The 21,952-nt window shown below is 42.0% G+C and overlaps 1 protein-coding gene and 1 pseudogene across 1 annotated transcript; both read left to right on the top strand.

The window, feature by feature from the left end:
• LOC135704826 (rab proteins geranylgeranyltransferase component A-like) overlaps positions 1 to 4,044 on the top strand; it is a 57,650-nt pseudogene extending 53,606 nt beyond the window's left edge.
• A 1,929-nt stretch (positions 4,045 to 5,973) lies between these two features.
• Positions 5,974 to 7,308, top strand: Fkbp12 (peptidyl-prolyl cis-trans isomerase Fkbp12). The gene is made up of 3 exons (XM_065227768.1): positions 5,974 to 6,058; positions 6,225 to 6,385; positions 6,577 to 7,308. The coding sequence occupies exons 1-3, from the start codon at positions 6,022 to 6,024 to the stop codon at positions 6,703 to 6,705; spliced, it is 327 nt and encodes a 108-aa protein (XP_065083840.1). The 5' UTR covers positions 5,974 to 6,021; the 3' UTR covers positions 6,706 to 7,308.
• The last annotated feature ends 14,644 nt before the right edge of the window (positions 7,309 to 21,952 follow it).

The raw sequence follows: 21,952 nt of genomic DNA, 5'->3' as shown, positions 1-21,952 counted from the left end.
CCGATTCTCCTCCTCCTCCGCCCGCTCCCGCTGTATCCAGTGTTGAGGAAACAAGAAGACAAACCATACACACTAGAAACACTTTTGATAGAAGAACAAACCGCCGGGCGGGATTGCACACACGAATAACCGCTACGAAACACGTCCACTTTACTCAACGTTCGCGATGCGATTAAAAATAAAAACCGTTGCCTTTCGCTTCGCCGTTCGTCCGTCGCTCGCTGTTCGTTCTTTTGATGGTGTGGGGTAACGGATTCGCGATTCGCGAGGCCAAGTTGCACAAATGAGAATGAACGAGATGAAAAGTATCGCCGAAGATCATTTGCTGGAGCGAGCTGGAGGATGTTGAAATGAAGGATGACGTCACCCTTTCGTTTATGCAAAACAGTGATGCCGCATTGAACAATTTATCTACGATAAAAGTTTTTTTTCAGGAAAATTTTCGACGATGAAGTCTGTTAGTATAAGCACTGATTTTTGAGGTACACAACCCTAATAAACAAATACCATAAACGAACGATAAACCCAAATAATCGAACGCACGAACACGTCGTTAAGATAAATAACCATACAATTTTTATTTGGGAATTTTGAACAGCATGTGGGGAAAAATTGATTCACTTGTTTTAAAGGCTTAAACTGAAGATTGAAGATTATTAAAACTCAAAATTAACCACTTCATTCGGGCAGTTAGAATCTCGTTTAAAATGACGTTTACTACCACTCAAACTTGAAATAAAACATCATTTTGATATTTTTTCTTCTAGAACCACGAGAAAAGTAGCCAACATTTGTGCGTTTCATAAAAAATAGAAATTAGTTGGTCCAGTTTTGTGGAATCGCTGGTAGAAAGTCTCACCAAAACTGCTTGACGCAAAGTTCAGATGGAAATATGGAAAATATGGCATCACTGATACCTGTCACGTTCGATTTGAGTGTAGGGGTTCGTTAACGGATTTTTTTTGACACGAAAGAAACGAAAGTTCTCCGCTGCGAAGCTTTTGGATAGATGATTCAAAATTGTTAACGGAAAGGGTTCCGAGGGGTTCGTCGAAGTCCATGAAGCTTTCTAGACGAAGATTTCAAAAGATCCTATCTGCTTTGATCGATTCCCTTCATCGACTTTCTCTATTGATATTGTGTTGAGAAATTACAGTATAAGCTCTACGCAGATGTCGCCACTGCATGATGATGATAATGTCGACAGACTGCATAGAAAAGTCATGAAAATGAGCATTAAAACACAATTTTCATCAAATCTGCAAAACATCCATGCAATACAATTGTGTAGGAAAACGTAATTGCAATCAGACTCCTGTGCATCTTCGACTTTTCCAGTTGGATTTTTATACGAAACCTTTATTTCATTTCATGACCCCGTTAACAAAAGATGTAAACAAGAGTAAATTTCATAAATTGATCGAAATAAAGATGATTTTCCACTATGGTATCACCATACAACCAACAATCAATACGAAACTAACGATTTAAAATTGGCTCACCACTTTAGTAGCCTATTGGTCCCAAGCAAACGATTAACTTACCCTATTCTAGTTGAAATTCTATTACTACACTATGTTTGTTTTGATTCGCTATGAAAGTTTGACAGATAACATCAGGGGTGTGTGGATTCATGCAGAACATGCAGGGGTGAGTGAAATAGCTTGGGACTGCTTGGGACCGTTGTTCTGGTACTGAGTGAGCCAAAAATAATAATGATTTTCTTCGGGACCCAGTGGTCTTAGAGTTACCTCTATGATACAACCAACAATCAATACGAAACTAACGATTTTAAATTGGTTCACCACTTGACTAGCCTATTGGTCCCAAGCAAATCCACTAACGTACCCCGTTCTAGTATAAATTCCAGTACTACACTATGTTTGTTTTGATTCGCTATGAAAGTTTGACAGATAAAATGAGGGGTTATTGGTTTTTCCTATGTTTCGAGGGGTGAATCGATTAGCTTGGGACCGAAGAGAGTACCAGAGCTGAGCCAAAAAGTTGAGCACGTTATTTCGGGGCCTTCTAGTCTTACACTGAAACAAGGATCATAGTTAGGAATACTATTTTGCAGAAAACACTTATTATCAATATAACCACGCTTATTACTGTTAAATCTACTATGAATTCAGTATAGTTGACTACGAATGTAAAACAATTTACTATGATTCTGGCGAAACTACTATGCTTGCTCAAAATGCATAGTAATTTTGATAGAAATAATAGTAAAATTAAATGAAATTGTTTTCTGCACAAATCTATTGGTAAGGGTATTTAATTTAAACCAGCAATATAGTATTTTTGCCAATAGATTTAGTATCAGTGTAGAGTTACCTCTATGTTAACAGTGCCAGTCTTCGAACTAACTTTATTTGTTAATAATTACGGGTTTCCAGTATTTTGACAGCTGGCACGGATCTTAATCGAACCCCACACGTTTCAATATATTGTTGCGAAGGGGAATTATTGACAATAATATTGATGATGTGAATACAGAAATATTGTCAATACCGATGTATTGACGTCAATATAGAATGTATTGACAATACAGGGGGTAAGTCACTCTGCCACCTTGTGCTAAACACATCAAAAACACCTTCGACACACTTAAACACCCTTTAATCACCATGAGAACAATTTTTCAATCTTTTTTGGCCGCACTGCCTAGAGCCAAGAATGTTTACATTCGTGTGATGCTCTTTTTTGTTTTTTTTGTATTTTTCTTAAGTAGAGATCACCCTCCAGCAATCGGTAGGATTCCACAGAAATCTTATCGGGACACGGACTCCTGATTTCGTCGAACGTCTGTCGGTATCAGGGTCGGTATGCGGAATTTCGAGCGGTGGACCGAGTTGTGACGATCTGGAACGGGAGGATTATGACGGTTCCGTGTTTGCAAGTCGGATGTGTTTGCAAGTCGGGACGTGAATGTGGTGGAGAAACGACTGTTGATGAAGTTTCTGCAGAGTTGCGCAAGTTGGGAAGGGGAAGGAGAAGGGAGCGAGCATCAGGCAGCGGAAGTCGAGGGAAAGACGTTCCTGGAGTATTTGAAGAAACAAAAGTTGACCCCGCATTGGGGAATGACCACACTAGCTGCCGGGGCGGGTTACAAGGGGTGAAGAAGTTTCTGCTTAGTTTGGGTCGGTACGGAAATAGTCCGTTTCTGTTTCCGATGTACGGATGCGGGGAGATTCCGCAGTGTTTCTGCCGGCTGTGCGCCGTTTTCGGAGGGATTTATTGTCTGGGTAAGCCGATCGTGGGTATTAATTTAAAGCGAGATGAAAGGGGCTATCAATCGTTAAAGTTCGGCAATCAAACGATAGAGGCCAAAGGGTTGGTCATAGGGCAGGGGTACGTTGAGTAAGAGGTTTTCGGAGAAAAGGAAGGCTCGAGGGAAGAGAAGCGAAAGGAGCACTGTGGACAGATGGCACGTGCTATATTTTTGACGAATGTTCCGTTGGGTGGTGCATCGCAGAATTCCGGTGGAGGTGGCGTGTCGCTGATGAAACTGTCCCCCGTGGAAAGGCACGAAGATGAGGCTACCATTATCCAGTTGGCACACTTTAGGGGCATTTGCCCAAAGGACATTTGTAAGTAATCAGGTCTGCCTAGGCGTGTTGACAATTTATTATTTATTTTGATTGTTTTCAAGATCTCATCCACGTGACGGCAAAATCCATCAGCGGTGACCCGAGGGCAGATTTGGAGCCCTACGTGTCGCAGATTCTCTCAAAAGATTATTTCATACCTCCGGAAGAGCTTGTGGAAGACAAGGAAGCACTGGAGAATAACGTATAAACAATCCTCTATGAATTGTACTTCAACATTCCAAAATGCGTCGCGTTCCAGCATCCGTCCAGCTCCCTGCCGGAAGGAATCCATCTGGCCTGCGGTCCGCTTTACGAGTTGGACTACGCTGAAAGCATAGCGCGAGCACGTTCGATCTTTAAGGATATCTACCCGGATGAGGAGTTCCTGCCGCGAGCTCCCGATCCGGAGGGTCTCTATTGCTGCAATGATGACTCCCGCAATTGGGGATGATGATTCAACGTCAAGCTCAACATTATAAAAGTAGACCATTTCAGCCTAATGAGCTAGATTATCCGTAACTATATGTAGAAATGAGCGGATTATAATCATCCAGTCAATGATTGACCGATGGCTGTAGAAAGATATTCCTTTCTATTTTGGTAGTCATTCCATATACGCACTACCAAATCAGAGAGATCCGGCCTACAGCCGGCGGTTAATTTTTGCAGGACGAGTCTAGGGGGCACGATAATGAAAGTTGATCGAATGGTTGCTGAGCAGATGTGGGCTATTTCATCGGATTATTCAGAATATGCTTTGTTCTTCCCGTTATGCCACTCAACAAGTTCATATATGGCTATGAAGACAGTTACGAAGAAAAAGCTGGTTATGCATACTTTGTGTGTATGCCAAAACTAGCGCTACTTGGGAAAAATCCATTCCCGTATTCGTGAACTACTATGAAATATGCACCTGTTCCCGTTCACTAAGTATATTAAGACATCAAACGACCAAATGCGTGCTTCGTGGGTGGCATAATTGAAATCCTCCCGATCATATTTGCATCGATCCTTGCTCCATGTATTCTTACGAGGAGGTCACCACTCGTTCCGACCCATTCCACCGGCAATGGGTTGTCGGCTGCAATATCCGATGTATTCTTTGACGGCCCGGTCATCCCTAATACAAATGTTATGGTTAATTTGCTTAACGACGTGTTCGTGGTATCATCCAAACCATTTGTGGAATAGTTCAATCATTTGGGTTATCGTTCGTGTAAGGTAATTTTTGATTAGGGATATCAAAGCAGGATCTAACGTCTCCAGGTAGTTAGCAGTCATCAAGACAATTCTCGCCTCCGTCGATGCCACTCCGTTCGTTTAACAAACCACTAAACGATTCAAACCCTCGAATGCTGCCTTTTGCACGCGATAATAAAGCGGCGTCTATGTGTACTAGTATGATCAATTGCTAAGGTGTCACGCCTATCACTTGATTCTGGCTGCAAACAAAGAAAATCTCAGTGACATTCACTCAACTTTTTGGCTCAGCTCTGGTACTCTCTTCGGTCCCAAGCTAATCGATTCACCCCTCGAAATATAGGAAAAACCAATAACCCCTCATTTTATCTGTCAAACTTTCATAGCAAATCAAAACAAACATTGAGTAGTATTAGAATTTCGACTAGAATAGGGTACGTTAATCGTTTACTTGGGACCAATAGGCTACTAAAGTGGTGAACCAATTTAAAATCGTTAGTTTCGTATTGATTGTAGGTATTTCCGCGTGCAAATCCAGTGTGTGTTGTTCTCTGACTTGGTCCACCATGATCCACGTTCATCCGTATCGCAGCACGTTCGGCAGGAGTAGTCTGAAAATTCAATACCAACATTTCAAAGGGTTGTAATTGCATTTGTAAACAATGTAAACAATACACAAATGAGTGCATTGGTTGACATAGAAAAAGTTTTTTTTATTATATATCTTTATTAAGGAGCCCAGGGCTGAAGGCTGGTTCGTCTCCGACTAGAAATATAGAAAATGATCTCAATTAATAACTATGGAAGAGTTTCAAAGAACACTGGCCCCAAACATCGTCAATATTATCAAATTCAGTCAGGCAAACTGGCTCGCACCTGCTCGGAAGTCATTCTGTAAAATGCGGCGAGGTAAAATGGACGGGTGGCGATAGCAATCCGAACCCCTGCGCGTAACTTTCTTCATCGATTTCTTCGCTCTTTCTGTCGCATACCGAAAATCGATCAACGCCGCGAAAGCTTTCGGTTTTCTTTTCCGAAACTTGCAACACTTTTTTCCCGTCATCGCGAACGATCCGGCATTTTACTTTTCTTCCTGCAAGTAAGTTTTTTTCCCTGGAGCTAGCGTGAGATTTTTCGTCTGAAAACAGCTAAGTTGACCTCATTCTTCAATCCTTTCCAGCTGCAGCAGCATCAAGTAGTGTTTGAAGACCAAACCGAGCGAGCTAAAATGGGTGTACAGGTTCAAACGCTTTCCGCCGGAGACGGTAAGTTTGAGTGGAATGTGGAATGGTGAAAAAATTGTGGCTCCTGCAGCGAAGCGGAAAGGCGAAGCAAAGGAATGACCTCCTTCCGCTTGTCATGCGAGTCGTGCTTAGGCGGAGACATTTTTCTCACTTAATATGGCGTGTCTTTTATTTCCGATTTCCGCAGAAGCAACTTACCCAAAGAAGGGCCAGGTTGCCGTCGTGCACTACACCGGCACGTTGGACAACGGAACCGTGTTCGATTCGTCCCGCACCCGTGGCAAGCCATTCCGGTTCACCGTTGGAAAGGGTGAGGTCATCCGCGGCTGGGATGAGGGCGTAGCTCAGGTGGGTTTCGGCATGTCTATTGATATTTATTTTTCTATTGCATGGGAATTTTACTGGTCCATTGACCTTGTCATTTTTTTTTGTTTCGAACGAGGGGTGAGTCACTAGGGAGTGGGTTGCTAAAATAAGACCACATTTTGATTCTTGTATATGGAAATGATGTTTACCCGAAATTTAACGTAATTTTTCAGATGTCGGTCGGACAGCGTGCCAAGCTGGTGTGCTCACCGGACTACGCCTACGGAAGCCGTGGTCATCCAGGAGTTATTCCACCAAATTCCACACTTACCTTTGATGTTGAACTGTTGAGGGTTGAATAAGCTGAGAAGGACGAGGAAGGGTCTTGTATCATCTAAAATAGCAAATAACAGCAATGAATACGAAACCGGCAACTTGATAACTCACTCAACAAAGAGAACAAAACAACCACAACACAAACCACAACATGAAAATAATGAAGCAATCCTAGAATCCGGGCCTGATAAGGAAGCTCTATGTAGTCCTTTAAATGTAGTGATGAGGGAATCAACGATCGATAATCAAACCGTAAGAAGGTCATCGTTATAAGTTACATACTCTCTCTCTCTCCCAGGTTTTCACTCCGACATTCAACAAAAGTAGGAACAGAACAAATCAGCAAACGATGCATTTAAACTGTAGCCAATCTACTTCCAATTTTATTGCGGCATGTGCAGTCGACAGTTTCTCCTTCTCGGAATTCCAACTTTCGAAAAACATATAAATTGTGTATTGTTCCAAGTTTTTTTTTTTTAGCAGAAAGTATCATCTCTCTTTGCTCACACTTTGAAAACGGAAGGAAAACTAGCAAAACCAAAACACTTTTACACGAGTTAGTAGTTATTGTACAACACACTTACTTCTATTGCTCCGGTAGCAGTTTCAAAACTCATACTCTATTTAAATATACAAAAAGTTCAAAATTTTAACTGAAAATCTGTTTGCTGTCTCTTATTAACAGTAATAATCAGCATGTTCCGAAAGAAAAGTAATTATTAATATCTAATCCAATCTGAGTCAGAATTACAAAAGCAAACATAGACAGCATTTAAAGGTAACAAGACTCCATTTGACGTTACGATTACAGAACAACAACAACAACAATACCTATCTGATTAATAATATGAGGTAAAGAAAGATCAATCGATTTGGGTTAGGTCAGTTAAGTCCGAAAATCCTTGCAGTGGTAGACTTCGTTTGTTTCTGATGTTCAGGCATAACGGCACAAAACCATTTGTAAACAAACTTTCTAAGGCCCTTTAAACGCGAACCAAAGTACGCCCACGCAAACCAATACAACTTTCGGAAAGGTGATAGTTGCCCCTATCTGATGATGTTGTTGGTTTGCGTGGTCGTACGTTGTAAAGGGCCTTAGAAGGTTTGTTTACAAATGAATGTGCCGTTATCAAATGTTATGCCTGATTTCCTTAGCATGGACCAGGAGGATTAGAAAGAGAAAAGCACAATCAACTCGCGCCAAACACGTCGAAATCTGATCGTCGACGCACAAGAAGGAAGCAGGAACCAAATCGTGAGGTCCACGAATATGGTATATGGGGTTGTTTTTAGTTCAAGTAATAACGAAGGTGGTCATTGGGCCAGCTCTTCAGGCCGAAAACTGCACGGCCGTAGAATTTACCTAAAATTTATTAAGAGCTTTGAGTGGGTTGGTTTATTTCCTTTAAATTCCGTTATAATTGCTTATCTTTTGACAGATACGCGTATTTCGTCTACTACTTGCAGACTTCATCAGTGCCAAGTACTCAACACCACTTGGCACTGATGAAGTCTGCAAGTAGTAGACGAAATACGCGTATCTGTCAAAAGATAAACAATTATAACGGAGTTTAAAGGAAATAAACCAACCCACTCAAAGCTCTTCATAAAGGGATTCCGTTAAGAGGTTCGACAAATTTAAAGGATTAAAATTTATTATTATTATTATTTATGGTAGATGTTGGCCAAATTAGGATTTTTGAAATAATCCTAATAAGACTGCTACGCCAAGTGATCAAAATTTCAAATTGAATCAACCAACAACATCATCGAGAAGGGGAAAGTTTCCCCTACCCGGTTGTGCAATATAATATCTAAGCAGGCCTTGATAACATGATAGTTAATAAATTCAGAATATACTGTGCTACCGAACAGATAACAAGTACTTTAACTGTTTGTTTGCATGAATTGGAATCAGAACATACCAAAATAACCACACCAGAAACTGCGAAATGTTTAAGAGTGCTGAAAATTAGACTTCCGTATCCTGAGCACTCAATCAACGCTGTGATTCCAGTAAGGCAACGGCAATTTCCCAAGATGCAGAACGTTCAAGTGAGGATTCCCGTTAATCAAGATGTCACTCCAATCGTTCAAAGAGCCCGTCGTCCTCCTATTGCATTACTCAGTCGGATTGAAGATAAATTGGATCAGCTTTTAGCTAGGTCGGTAAATGCTGGGTAATGCGCATTACAGATCCCATTGAGATCACTAGCCTCTTCCCAGCAACTGCTATCCCTACCTCCCCGTGGTACCGGCCTGGAACTGTGAGCAACCTTAGGGAAGATCGGGTAACCAACCCCGGTGGGAACTTTGGTCATAAGCTGACAGGGAAGGGGGGTTTGCTTCGGCAAGCCTGAGCGTCTGTTCTCCAGGAGGAGCGGCTCACAACAGCGTCTGTTCCCCATGTTAGGGGCGGCTGATATACGTCCGAGTGCCAGTGAAGGACTCCAAGCACAACTGTGCACCCTGGTCCTCCGGAAAGTTAGAGGGTTGGTGTCAGGCCCTGCGAGCCAGCCGTAAAAAAGGCATTGCAATGGAAAATTAGCAACATAGGCATACGAACCGAGACCAACGGCAACGACCCCAGCGACGAAATAGGACTTGCGATTGGAAACTCGGTACGTGGAACTGTCGATCTCTCAATTTCATCGGGAGCACCCGAATACTCGCCAATCTACTGAAGGACCGCAGATTCGGCATCGTAGCGCTGCAGGAGGTGTGTTGGACAGGATCCATGGTGCGAACGTTTAGAGGTAATCATACCATCTTCCAGAGTTGCGGCAACACAAGCGAGCTGGGCACAGCTTTCATCGTGATGGGCGAAATGCAGAAGCGCGTGATCGGTTGGTGGCCGATCGACGAAAGAATGTGCAGGTTGAGGATCAAGGGCCGATTCTTCAACTTTAGCATAATCAACGTGCACAGCCCTCACTCAGCTTATGAAATAATTAGATGCCATGATCAAATTTTGAATTGGTAGGATACAAGAAGAGGTTGCAAAGAATGTGTTTGACATATTAAACCTGTTTATTTCACTTCATGAGGGTCACAATCAGCGATTTTTCACAAACTCACTCATTCACTCAGCGATCAGCAAATCGCTGATTGTGACTCATAGAAAGCAAAATTTATAGGTTTATGTTTCCAACGCATACTTTGTAACCTCTTCTTGTAAGTTACAAGTAAAACATGCCATCATACCATCTTTTGGTTTTATTATTCCGAAAAACATTATTTTAGCTGAAATGAGTCTTTGCAACCTTGCATAGGAGACCTAAACGCTCAGGTAGGCCAGGAGGAGGAATTCAGACCGACGATTGGAAAGTTCAGCGCCCACCAGCTGAAGAACGTGGCCATACGTAGCACCTTTTTCCGTTACACCTGAAGATCCCCACAGCAGACGGAATCGCAAATCGACCACGTTCTGATTGATGGACGGCACTTCTCCGACATTGGGCCTCCCTTAGCTCAGCCGGTAAAGGCGCAGCTACAAAGCAAGACCATGCTGGAGGTGGCTGGGTTCGATTCCCGGTCCGGTCTAGGAATTTTTCGTGTTGGAAAATTTCTCGACTTCCCTGGGCAAGGAAGTATGATTGGACTTGCCATACAATTATACCAATGCAAAAATGGTACAGGCATCGAAAGCTCTCAATTAATAACTGTGGAAGTGCATCTAGAACACTAAGTTGAGAGCACGCAATAAGCTAATATGCGATATGCAATAAGCTTGAAATGCGAAGAAGAAGAAGAAGAAGAAGAAGAAGACTTCTCCGACATTATCGACGTCAGGACCAATTGGGAGATTGCCGTAAAAGCTCGACGCAGATGTCGCCACTGCATGATGATGATAATGTTGACAGACTGCATATAAAATTCGTGAAAATTAGCATTAAATCATAATTTTCATCAAGCCTGCGTAAAATCCTTCCAATATAACATTCGAATTGAAGAAGAAAATGTTTTCACGATCAGACTGATGTGCATCTTTGACTTTTCCAGATGAACTTTCATAAGATATATTCATTTCATTTCACAGCTCCATCAATGCTGCATCGTACATATGATGTTAACAGAAGTAAATTGCTCAATTACTCAAAATAAAGATGATTTGTCATCTTGTTATCACTTTATAAACCATCGAGCACCATTTTATAGTATTGTGCGTGTTGAGTAAATTAAGTTCCGTTGCGTTTTCCGTCGAAAATTGCGAGGGGGGCGACACATCTAAATCTCAAGTTTAGATGGTCAACAAATCTCACACTAGCGAATCAATCTTCGAACAATCTTCTTTCATTTGTCGCATCTACTTGCATCGCTCATCAATTTTTTGCAGGAAATCTTCAGAATCGTCATAAATCTTCTTTCTATCTACTCAGCGTTGGCGCAGCTAGCCACAGCAAAACACAATCTTTTTTGCATCGTAGATAGAGTCGTCCCCCTCGGAAAATTGTGAGTATCAATATGTTTCCTTAAAAAAGGCCAAAATGAACATTTATTGAATATTGGCGTCCTATACAACCAATTCTCTATTACCACCAGCATGATACCATAGAGGTAACTCTAAGACCACTGGGTCCCGAAGAAAATCATTATTATTATTGGCTCACTCAGTACCAGAACAACGGTCCCAAGCAGTCCCAAGCTATTTCACTCACCCCTGCATGTTCTGCATGAATCCACACACCCCTGATGTTATCTGTCAAACTTTCATAGCGAATCAAAACAAACATAGTGTAGTAATAGAATTTCAACTAGAATAGGGTACGTTAATCGTTTGCTTGGGACCAATAGGCTACTAAAGTGGTGAGCCAATTTAAAATCGTTAGTTTCGTATTGATTGTTGATGATACAACGTTTCCTAAGTAAATTCACTTAATTTCCACATTCATCTTAGTGAAAATCGCACATATTCACCGTTTTCCGAAAAATGCAGCTGCGCAGGAGGTAACCTCTCCCTGTGGGTGCAAACTTGTTATGCATAATTTGCCATGAAAACTTCTCCGATCCATACCGAAATAATAACAGTTAGTTTGCAAACACGTTTTCTTACACGATTCAAGCAAAAGTTTCCACCTGAAATTATTAGTTTTTCTTTATGGACCGATTTGCCCCAAAAATCGTCTGTTTTACTTAGAGAATTTGGAAACTATCCTCCTTCTAGTAGTTCTCCCTTCGAAATGTAGGTGGAGAAAGCTTGGAAAAGTTTCACTGCAAGACGCCAATCGTGGCGCTAACATCGACTCTGACCACTACCTAGTTTGAGAATAGGTTAAGATCATGTCGAACCTTAGGCCTCTATCATTCGCTTTACCAGATAAGAATAGAGTTCGAAACGTTACGAAACTTCGGAGGGAATCAGCTACTAGATGGTTCTATTGGTCTGTCGCCCCTATGCCCAATTCTGACATTCGATTTGCACGTCAGAACTGCTTCGATCCTCCATCAGGGTTTCCCCTGACTTCAACCTGATCAGGCATAGTTCACCATCTTTCGGGTCACATCCTGCACACTCACGGTATGTTGTGGCACGGTAGGGCCCCGGAGGGCCTCATCGCATGCCTGGTACAACACCCGGGGATTGAGGGACGCTGTAGAGAGCCACGCCCGTAATCCCGCACAGCTCAAGTTATGTTTTTTGTGTCTTTGGTGTTCCGGAGGACAACCATTGGCTCGCGCCCAAAACTTTGCGTCATCAACAATGTACGGGAACGGCGCCGGTGGTGTAGTGGTATGCGTGATTACCTCTCACCCCAACAGGCCTGGGTTCAATTCCAGTCGGCGCCGCCGGGATGTTCTGAGGCATAACATCTCTGATCACGCCTTCCTTCGGATGGGAAGTAAAGCCGTTGGTCCCCGGTTCATGAGTTGATGGGTCGATAGGTAGGGTCCAGGTGTGGGAGCTGCCTTCCTGGCACGTCGGTAGCATTGGTGCTCAGCACGGAAAACAAGATCGACGAAAAAAACAAACCAAAGGAAAAAAAAAAAAAGAAGATGCGGATTGTATAAAATCGCTCATAGCAGAAGTTGACAAGATGGTTCGAACGCAGACCAGTGAAAGTGATGTGAAACGATGGTTGAATGACCAAGTTATAGATTCTGAGGGAAATGTGCTGTGTGGAACGAGTCAGGTATACACCGACGTTGAGATTGTAACTGGCGTTCTCCGTGGTTTCGATGAATCAGTCTGCATGCAAGAAGAGTGGCTAAACGACACCGACGAGAGTGCTTCAGGCAACGTTTCCGGATCTGGGCTAATGACAGTCGATGAGGAACCGACAACAAAGCAGGATTTCGCTAATGTACTGCAATCACTTGACAAGGTCATTCAGTACGTAGAAAACGATGTTTCGGAGGTTACGCGACTCAAATCCTTGAGAACTAAGCTGATTGAAGCTGAGTGGCAAAAGCAAAACCTGTAATGTGTGCAATTTTTATTATTTTTGTATGAATTTCAAATAAACATTCATTAAACACAATACGCAATGTAAAATGCATTCGTTCACCCCTAGAAAAGAATTGACGTCTGGTTGTCAACTTCAATTTGACAAGAGATTTTGACATCCAGTTGCTTTTTAATTGGGTCACCGCCCAATTAGCGGAGGCCCAACCATAGAGGTAACTCTAAGACCAGAAGGTCCCGTAGAAACGTGCTCAACTTTTTGGCTCAGCTCTGGTAATATCATAGAGGTAACTCTAAGACCGCTGGGTCCCGAAGAAAATCATTATTATTTTTGGCTCACTCAGTACCAGAACAACGGTCCCAAGCAGTCCCAAGCTATTTCACTCACCCCTGCATGTTCTGCATGAATCCACACACCCCTGATGTTATCTGTCAAACTTTCATAGCGAATCAAAACAAACATAGTGTAGTAATAGAATTTCAACTAGAATAGGGTACGTTAATCGTTTGCTTGGGACCAATAGGCTAGTCAAGTAGTGAGCCAATTTAAAATTGTTAGTTGCCACCAACTAGCGGAGGCCCAATTAAAAAGCAGCCCAAGTATTAAAAGCCCAACCACCGAATTCCAACTGTATCTCCGGTCCCAAGCTAATCGATGAACCCCTCGAAGCATAGGAAAATCCTCGAACCCATAATTTTATCTGTCAAACTTTCATAGCGAATTAAAACAAACATAGTTTAGTACTCAAATTTCGACTAGAATGGGGTACGTTAATCGATTTGCTTGGGACCAATACACTGAGATTATTAATCAATCGAATTTCATAGAAATATCGTATGATTTTTTGCGACAAGATTTTATGTTGAATTTCATACGACCGAACTATGAAGAACTGTCAGTTTTTCGTCAATCAGCCATCGTATGATTTTTCATGCATATAACTATGAATCTCAATATAAACGAACGATAGCTATCATTGGATATTACGAACAATTTCTTTTTTTCATTTCGTATGAAACTACACACTCAATTTTGAAATCAAGTTCCAGCAAAACAAATTGCTGAACAGCTTCCAGCAAAACCATGTTCTGCTGTATGTTCAGTAATTTGTAATATTTTGCTGGATGCTCAGTAACGTGTGTGAGCTCTCAAACTATCACCCTTCACTTTCCCGCGTATTCTGTTTTGCAATTTCAACAGTGCCAGCTATCATTAATTACAGGTAAAAACAATGAGAATAATTGCAAATTTATTGTGAACTCTACATTTAATTTAAAATCTTGTTCGTAATATTTCTATTCTCTGCTTTAATGTAGCTGCAACAATTGCCGGATTAGACAGTCAATGAGTATCGTCGAGTGTACGATGAATCAAAGCGGATCCAAGGGAAATATTTACCTTTTTTAAATTATAAACAACAGTTATCTAGTTAGTTAGTCTATGTGTAATTTTTATGCGAAATTTAAAAGTGCGTAATATAATACCACATTAGATTGTGTTTTATTTCATTTTTAAATGCAATTCCAATTCAATCGTATTACAACAAATTACTGATCTTTCAGCAAAATCATTGCCTCTCGGGTTTGCTGGATATCCAGTAAATATTGCTGATGTTTCAGTAAACAGCTGTCACTTTTACGTCGGGTCATTTTGCTGGTCGTTCAGCAACAATATTTTGCTGGAAGAATTGCTGATTTTACAGCTCGGCAAAATCCAGCAAAACTTTGCTGGTTTCCAGCAAAATAAAAATAGTGTGTATGGATATGAATGAAAAATATAGTTTGAGTTGATTAATTACTATATTATTATTATAACATTTTTATTATTACATTTTCCAAGGACCTCCTTTTCTGCAGCACTTTAGCGTCATTTTCTGTCAACCATGTTGCCTTCAACCGAAGACAACAAATCAAGAAGACTGGCAACTTTGCCAGAATCCAAGCGACAGATACAGTAGCGCTGCACTTGAGTGAAGGTGGAAGCAACGTATAAACAAATGAGCAAATACACAAACCCTTCTTCTGAGGATGTAATCTTTGCTATCAAATTCGTTCGAAGCATTTACCTTTGAGCGGCAGATGACGCGATTGTATCTGTCTCATAGCATTTGTATGAGAAAATGGAAGAGTCTTGATTTGTTGTCTTCGCTTCAACACAGCTGGAATAGAAGATTCCAGTTGAATTATTGAAGCTGTGGCAGGAGGAAAAGCTGATTTGGATATTGATGGTGGTTCCAATTTCTGTAAACAAAAATTGTAAAGTTAGGTTAGGTTTTCTTTATAAGGGAGGCTTTTAGCTCGGGGCTGGATAACCTTCGGTATTGTAAAAAAATAACGAATCAACTGAGAACTTTATACTTACGATTTTGCGAGTAGTTTTGCTTGTACTCGTGTCCGATTCCCGTTCAAAAATTTTTACTGTTGTATTAAATTATCAAAACAAAAACGAAAAATAAATCTGACACTTACCCGATCCGGTTGTCTCTTCCGACGTGCTGTTGAAAGCAGAAGCAGTTGTAGCAACAATCAATACGAAACTAACGATTTTAAATTGGCTCACCACTTTAGTAGCCTATTGGTCCCAAGCAAACGATTAACGTACCCTATTCTAGTTGAAATTCTATTACTACACTATGTTTGTTTTGATTCGCTATGAAAGTTTGACAGATAACATCAGGGGTGTGTGGATTCATGCAGAACATGCAGGGGTGAGTGAAATAGCTTGGGACTGCTTGGGACCGTTGTTCTGGTACTGAGTGAGCCAAAAATAATAATGATTTTCTTCGGGACCCAGTGGTCTTAGAGTTACCTCTATGGTTGTAGCAGCAGCAGCAGCTTGCTTAACTGTCTACAAATGTAAATAAAGTTGTAAACTACAATGAAACAATACGAATTACATTTACTTACAGGTTTACGGAGCCTTGCGCCACGTCTTGAAGCTCGATCCGCCATCTTGTTTTTTGTTGTTTTGATTTGCACTGTCTTAATAAATTTCTAACGATCTTCGTATGATTTTTTGCCGTAAGCTGAACCAAAATAATTCATACGATGTGTTTATGAAATTTTAATGTTTTTCGTATCCTTCTTGTTGTATCAAATTATGAATACTATAGATGGAGTATGAGAACATAAGATAATTTATTATGAAATTGATTCAGGCTTGTATTTGCATGCGTTCATACGATGTAGTTTATGAAATTTGTAGGGATAATTATCTCAGTATAGGCTAGTCAAGTAGTGAGCCAATTTAAAATCGTTAGTTTCCACTGGTTGCTGCAACTATATAAGCAAGATTAGTATTCTGTTTGATTCAACAGTGTAACATTTTGCCACAGACAAACAGACATAACGCATTGAATATTTCTCACTGTAAAACATCGTCGTTAAAACATTACCGCCATCTATTGAGTACACTGTGGTGGGTAGTACGTTGAACAGATGGCGGTTGTGTGTAAACGTCAAACGCAAGGTAATTGACTATGCGCGCCACAGGTGGCGGTACTACCAACTACGATACTTTTAAATTGACCGTTAAATGCTTGTTCGATGAACAACTTGCAAGTGTTATGTCTGATTGTCTGTGATTTTGCTCTCATTTTGCTGTGTTAACCGTTAAGTCAACCACAATGAGATCAACTGGAGTTATCAAAATAAGTTACATCATAACAGCAAATTTTGATTTCAATTTGATCTCCAGCTTTGCTCTGTGGACAAAACAACCAGCCAACAGGAAGCAACACATGCGGAAAAGGACGAAAAAGGAACTTCGGATAATGAAACTTAGAACAACCGATTACAGTACTACATAATTATATTTACGTCCAACATACACGAGTTGTTGTCTGCTATTGAAAGAAATAAAACAAACATCGCTGCACACTGAAAAATATCAGATCAGTATCTCGAATTCAACTACCTTACCAAGGTGTGTGTAGATAGGTGGTCAATGATATTCTCCTACACTCCTCCTCAATGATCACCGCAGAAATTCATCCGATGAGTCCAGTTTGTTCCAACATCTGTCGAAACTTGGTCGCTCCCAACGGTTTTGTTAGTGCATCAGCTATCATCATCTCTGATGGACAGAACTCCAATTTCACAACGCCTTGATTTACCAAATCCTTGATGAAATGCTGCTTTGTATCAATGTGTTTGGATCTCTTGCTTGTTCGTTCCGCCTTGATGAAACTCAAACAGCTTTGATTGTCCTCGTAGACTGTTGTGCACTGCTGAACTTGCCCAAGATCTTCCATCAATCGACGCAGCCAGATTAGCTCCTGGCACGCCTCGCTTAATGCCACATATTCCGCTTCCATAGAAGATAAACTTACACAGGATTGTTTATGACTCACCCATGCAATCGGTCCAGCTCCAAAGAAGAATATGTACCCACTTGTAGATTTCCGAGTCGCTTGGTCGCCTGCCCAGTCTGCATCTGAGTAGCCCTCGAGTATCCATCCTTTTCCAGCTCCAAATTCCAGCTTAAGGTCTTTTGTTCCCTTTAGATATCTGACTACCCGCTTCGCCGCTTTCCAATCTATTTCTGAAGGATTGCTCACTTTTCTTCCAAGAAGAGATACACTTGCTGCCACATCTGGCCTAGCATTTACCGCCACGTAAAGGAGGGCACCTACTAAACTTCGGTACAGAGTAACATCTTCAAACGGCTTGCTGTTGCTATCCGATTTGACATAGCTCGGATCCATTGGTGATTTAGAAGGGTTGCAGTCCTTGAGACCAAACTTCTCGATCAAAGCATCGATGTAACTTGTCAAGCGTAGGCTGTAGAATCCTCCATTGCAGCGCACCTCATGACCAAGAAAATGCTTCACCTTTCCAAGGTTTGTAACATCGAACTCCTTCCGAAGTGCTTCGAACACAGCATCTATAACTGCTGTTTGCGTACACGCAACTAATATGTCGTCGACGTATACAAGAAGATATACCGTCTTCGAACCATCACGTCGAACATACAAACAGGGATCTGATTCACATTGTTCAAGCTTTAGCTTCATCAACACCGCATGTAATGCACGATTCCAGCATCGTGCTGACTGCTTGAGGCCATAGATGCTCCTCCTGAGTCGGCACACCATGTTCTCCTTACCAGCAACTTCATATCCGGGGGGCTGTCGCATGTAGATCTCCTCTTCGATGGTACCGTGTAGGTACGCCGTTTTAACATCCATGTGTTGCACTACCATACGTTTCTTCCCTGCTACTGCCAGAAGCGCACGTAGAGTTTCCTGCCGCGTTACCGGAGCGAACACATCCAAGTAATCAACACCGTAGCGTTGATTGTAGCCTTGCGCCACCAGTCTTGCCTTATGCTTCACGACTTCCCCACTTTCGTTACGTTTTAGCTTGAACACCCACCGTGACCCAACCACTTTTCTTCCTTCCGGTAGATGAACCAGCTCCCAGGTTCCATTCAAGTTGTGTGATCCAATTTCCGAATCCATCGCTTCCTTCCATTTCGAAATCTCCAACGCCTTCCGGTAATCGGTTGGTTCAAATGAAGAAAACTCAGCGATACCCACAACAAAATTGTCATACCGTCTTGGTAGAACACCTCTAGTTCTCCTTTGAATACGCTGCAATGTTTGCTCCTCCTCTTGACGATCACCTTCATCACTGAAACCTTGAAAATCTTCTTCTGACGGATCATCCGCAGAACTCCAACCTTCAAAGTCATCAGAAGAAACATCATCGTCTACAGCATTTCGACCAGTCGTCACCGGGTTGATCGGGATAACAACGGAATCATCCAACTCCTCTGACACAACCTCAGATTTCCGTTCACCCAATCGTTCCGATCCATTACCAAGCTCAATGAACATCGCATCTCTACTTATGGTCACACGATTAGTAACCAAATCGAGAAAACGATATCCCTTATGGTCCTCAGAATAGCCAACGAAAGTTAGTTTAATAGACTTCTCATCTAACTTAGATCGTTTTGCATCAGGTATGTGCACATAAGCATCACATCCAAATACACGAAGATGTTCAAAACTTGGCTTGCGTCCTGTCCAAAGTTCGAACGGTGTCTTCACTACAACCCTGGATGGTAGCCGGTTTTGCAGGTAAGTTGCCGTCAAGACAGCCTCGCCCCAATACAGTTTTCCTAATCCAGCATCTGCTAACATACAAATCGCCATTTCCTGTATTGATCGGTTCTTGCGCTCGGCGACGCCGTTTTGTTGCGGAGAATACGGCATGGTGTACTGCGCCTTTATGCCCTCAGCTTCATAAAACTCCCGCAGCTCACGGTTGACGTACTCGCCTCCGCCATCGGATCGAATGACGCGTGGCTTACGCCCGAAACAATTCTCCACCCACCGAACATACAGCTGAATCTTTCCTGAGGCTTCTGATTTATTCTTCAGCAGATACACGGTTGTGTACCGGCTGAAATCGTCAATGAGCGTCATCAGATAGCGATTTCCCGATGGTGTAGTGGTTTCCATTGGGCCACACAGATCCGTGTGAACCAACTCCAGGGGCTGTGAAGATTTCCGCTCAGTCACAGGAGGAAAAGGCTTTCGCGCAAGCTTGCCCTTCATGCAACACTCGCAGACGATGCGAGCCCCACAATCATGTAAAATGAAACCACTTACCAGCTCATCTGCTACTATTCGCCTCAGCACATCAGGGTCTCGATGGCCAATCCGACGATGCCAAGTATGCTGGCACCGCTCATGATGTTCACCGCCAACTTTCATTGAACGTTCATAAATCCGCAACCGGTATAGGTTGCTAACTTTATCTGCAACTAGCACTGATTCACCCTTTTCATTCTGGATCACACACGACGCTGCATCGAATTTCGCCGCGAATCCATTCGCAGCCAGTTGACTCACCGAAATTAAACCACCATCCAGTTCCGGCACGTACAGTACGTTTTTCAAAGTTACTTCTACCCGGTCACCACGTCCGTTCTCACCGAAAACGACGCCCTCACCGACACCGCACACTTTCGTTTTATTACCGTCGGCAAGCGTAACTCTCGAATAGTCACTAGCGTTCATTGACTCGAAAAACGATCGATCACTCGTCATATGACGCGTCGCACCACTGTCAATTACCCAACAGCCCGGCATCGCATCACCAGCCATAAAACACACGGATCCCCCAGAACCACCCGCGTTATGGGCCTGTTTTGCTTTAGGATTTCCACCTCTGTAATTATCATCCTTCCGATGCCACTGTTTCTTCTCATCTTCACAAATATTCTTCTTCGACTGCAACTTCTTGCAATGCTTTCGAAAATGACCGGGTTGTTTACAGAAATAACACACTTTTTCTCTTCTGTTTTCACCTGCATCGAGCTTCATCGCTTTCATATCGTTCGACAAAACATCACTTCTCTCCCGCCGTTGGTTGTACTCATCCAAAAGGCGAGCTTTTACCAGCACAACTGTCCAATCAGCATCTGCCCGGCACTGTAAACTTTGCACCAAGCTTCGATACGACGGAGGAACACTACGGAAAATCATTGCTATCTGCAACGACTCGTCCAAGTTTTGCCCCGCAGCAATCAACTTATCAAACAACTCTTCCATCGTGTTCAAGTGTTCTTCCATGTTCCCATTTTCAGCCATATTTGCACTACACAGTTGGTTTAGATAATGCACAACGGTGGACATTGTTGCTTTTTCGTGGTGCTCCCGTAGAGCATTCCACATCCCACGAGCACTGTCTGAATTCTTCACCAACTTGAATTGACTTTCATCGAGAAAAAGTCCAATGTTCGCACGAGCTTTCCGATCGCGACTCTTCCATTCTTCCGTCTCCGGTTCCGGCTTTGCAACACTTATGACATCCCACAAATCCTCCTTCTCGAGCAACCATTCCATTCGTTGCTTCCAAGAAGCCCAGTTCGTTTGACTCAACTTGGGGAATGAAACTTTTGCACCGTCCGCCATTATGAAAAAAAAAAAATGGCTACCACACGTTTAGAGTCCGCGAGAAAATAAAATAAAAAACACTAGAACAGTTTCTTTTTCAGTTCAGCACTTTTCTTCACTTCTCCTGCGCTGGGCCCATAACCTGTGGACAAAACAACCAGCCAACAGGAAGCAACACATGCGGAAAAGGACGAAAAAGGAACTTCGGATAATGAAACTTAGAACAACCGATTACAGTACTACATAATTATATTTACGTCCAACATACACGAGTTGTTGTCTGCTATTGAAAGAAATAAAACAAACATCGCTACACACTGAAAAATATCAGATCAGTATCTCGAATTCAACTACCTTACCAAGGTGTGTGTAGATAGGTGGTCAATGATATTCTCCTACATGCTCGGGTAGCGTTCGGCCAGGAAGCGCCTAAATGTATGTATCTCCTATGTGATCATTGATGATCAACCAATGATTTTTTTTTGTGAATTTTGAGAACTTCTACCGATTGAATATGCTTAAAATTTAGCAAAAATCGAGATTAATGAGAACTCTTTGATTAATTTGGAGCCGCAATAATTGATGACATGCTAAATCATGCATCGGAAGTTACCAATTTCCCTTCGATTTTGTATGGCGTCTTTATATTTATTTCCGTAGGAGAAAATCACCTTTCCTTTTTTTCTCCTAGGTATATTATGTAATTGGTTCATTCTTAGGTTTATATTGTAACATGATAATGTGACTTCCAAACACGCATGCTTTAGAATTAATTTGATTCTTAAAGTTTGGAGGAGCCATACATAGACACGTTAAAGTCTTTATTGTATTTTGATCCAGTAAGAGCGACTTGACCTTTTGACCATTTGAACCATTTAAGTATTCGACCTTTTTGTCTATTTTTTCAATCTGTTATGCATCGATATTGACGGGAGCAGAGGTGGTAAATGTACATTTTTA

The sequence above is a fragment of the Ochlerotatus camptorhynchus genome, unplaced genomic scaffold, assembly GCF_037179485.1.
Source record: "Ochlerotatus camptorhynchus isolate MF236.1 unplaced genomic scaffold, CSIRO-AGI_Acam_v1.1 ptg000022l, whole genome shotgun sequence".
Lineage (NCBI taxonomy): Eukaryota > Metazoa > Arthropoda > Insecta > Diptera > Culicidae > Ochlerotatus > Ochlerotatus camptorhynchus.
This window is presented reverse-complemented; position numbering and strand designations above follow the sequence as displayed.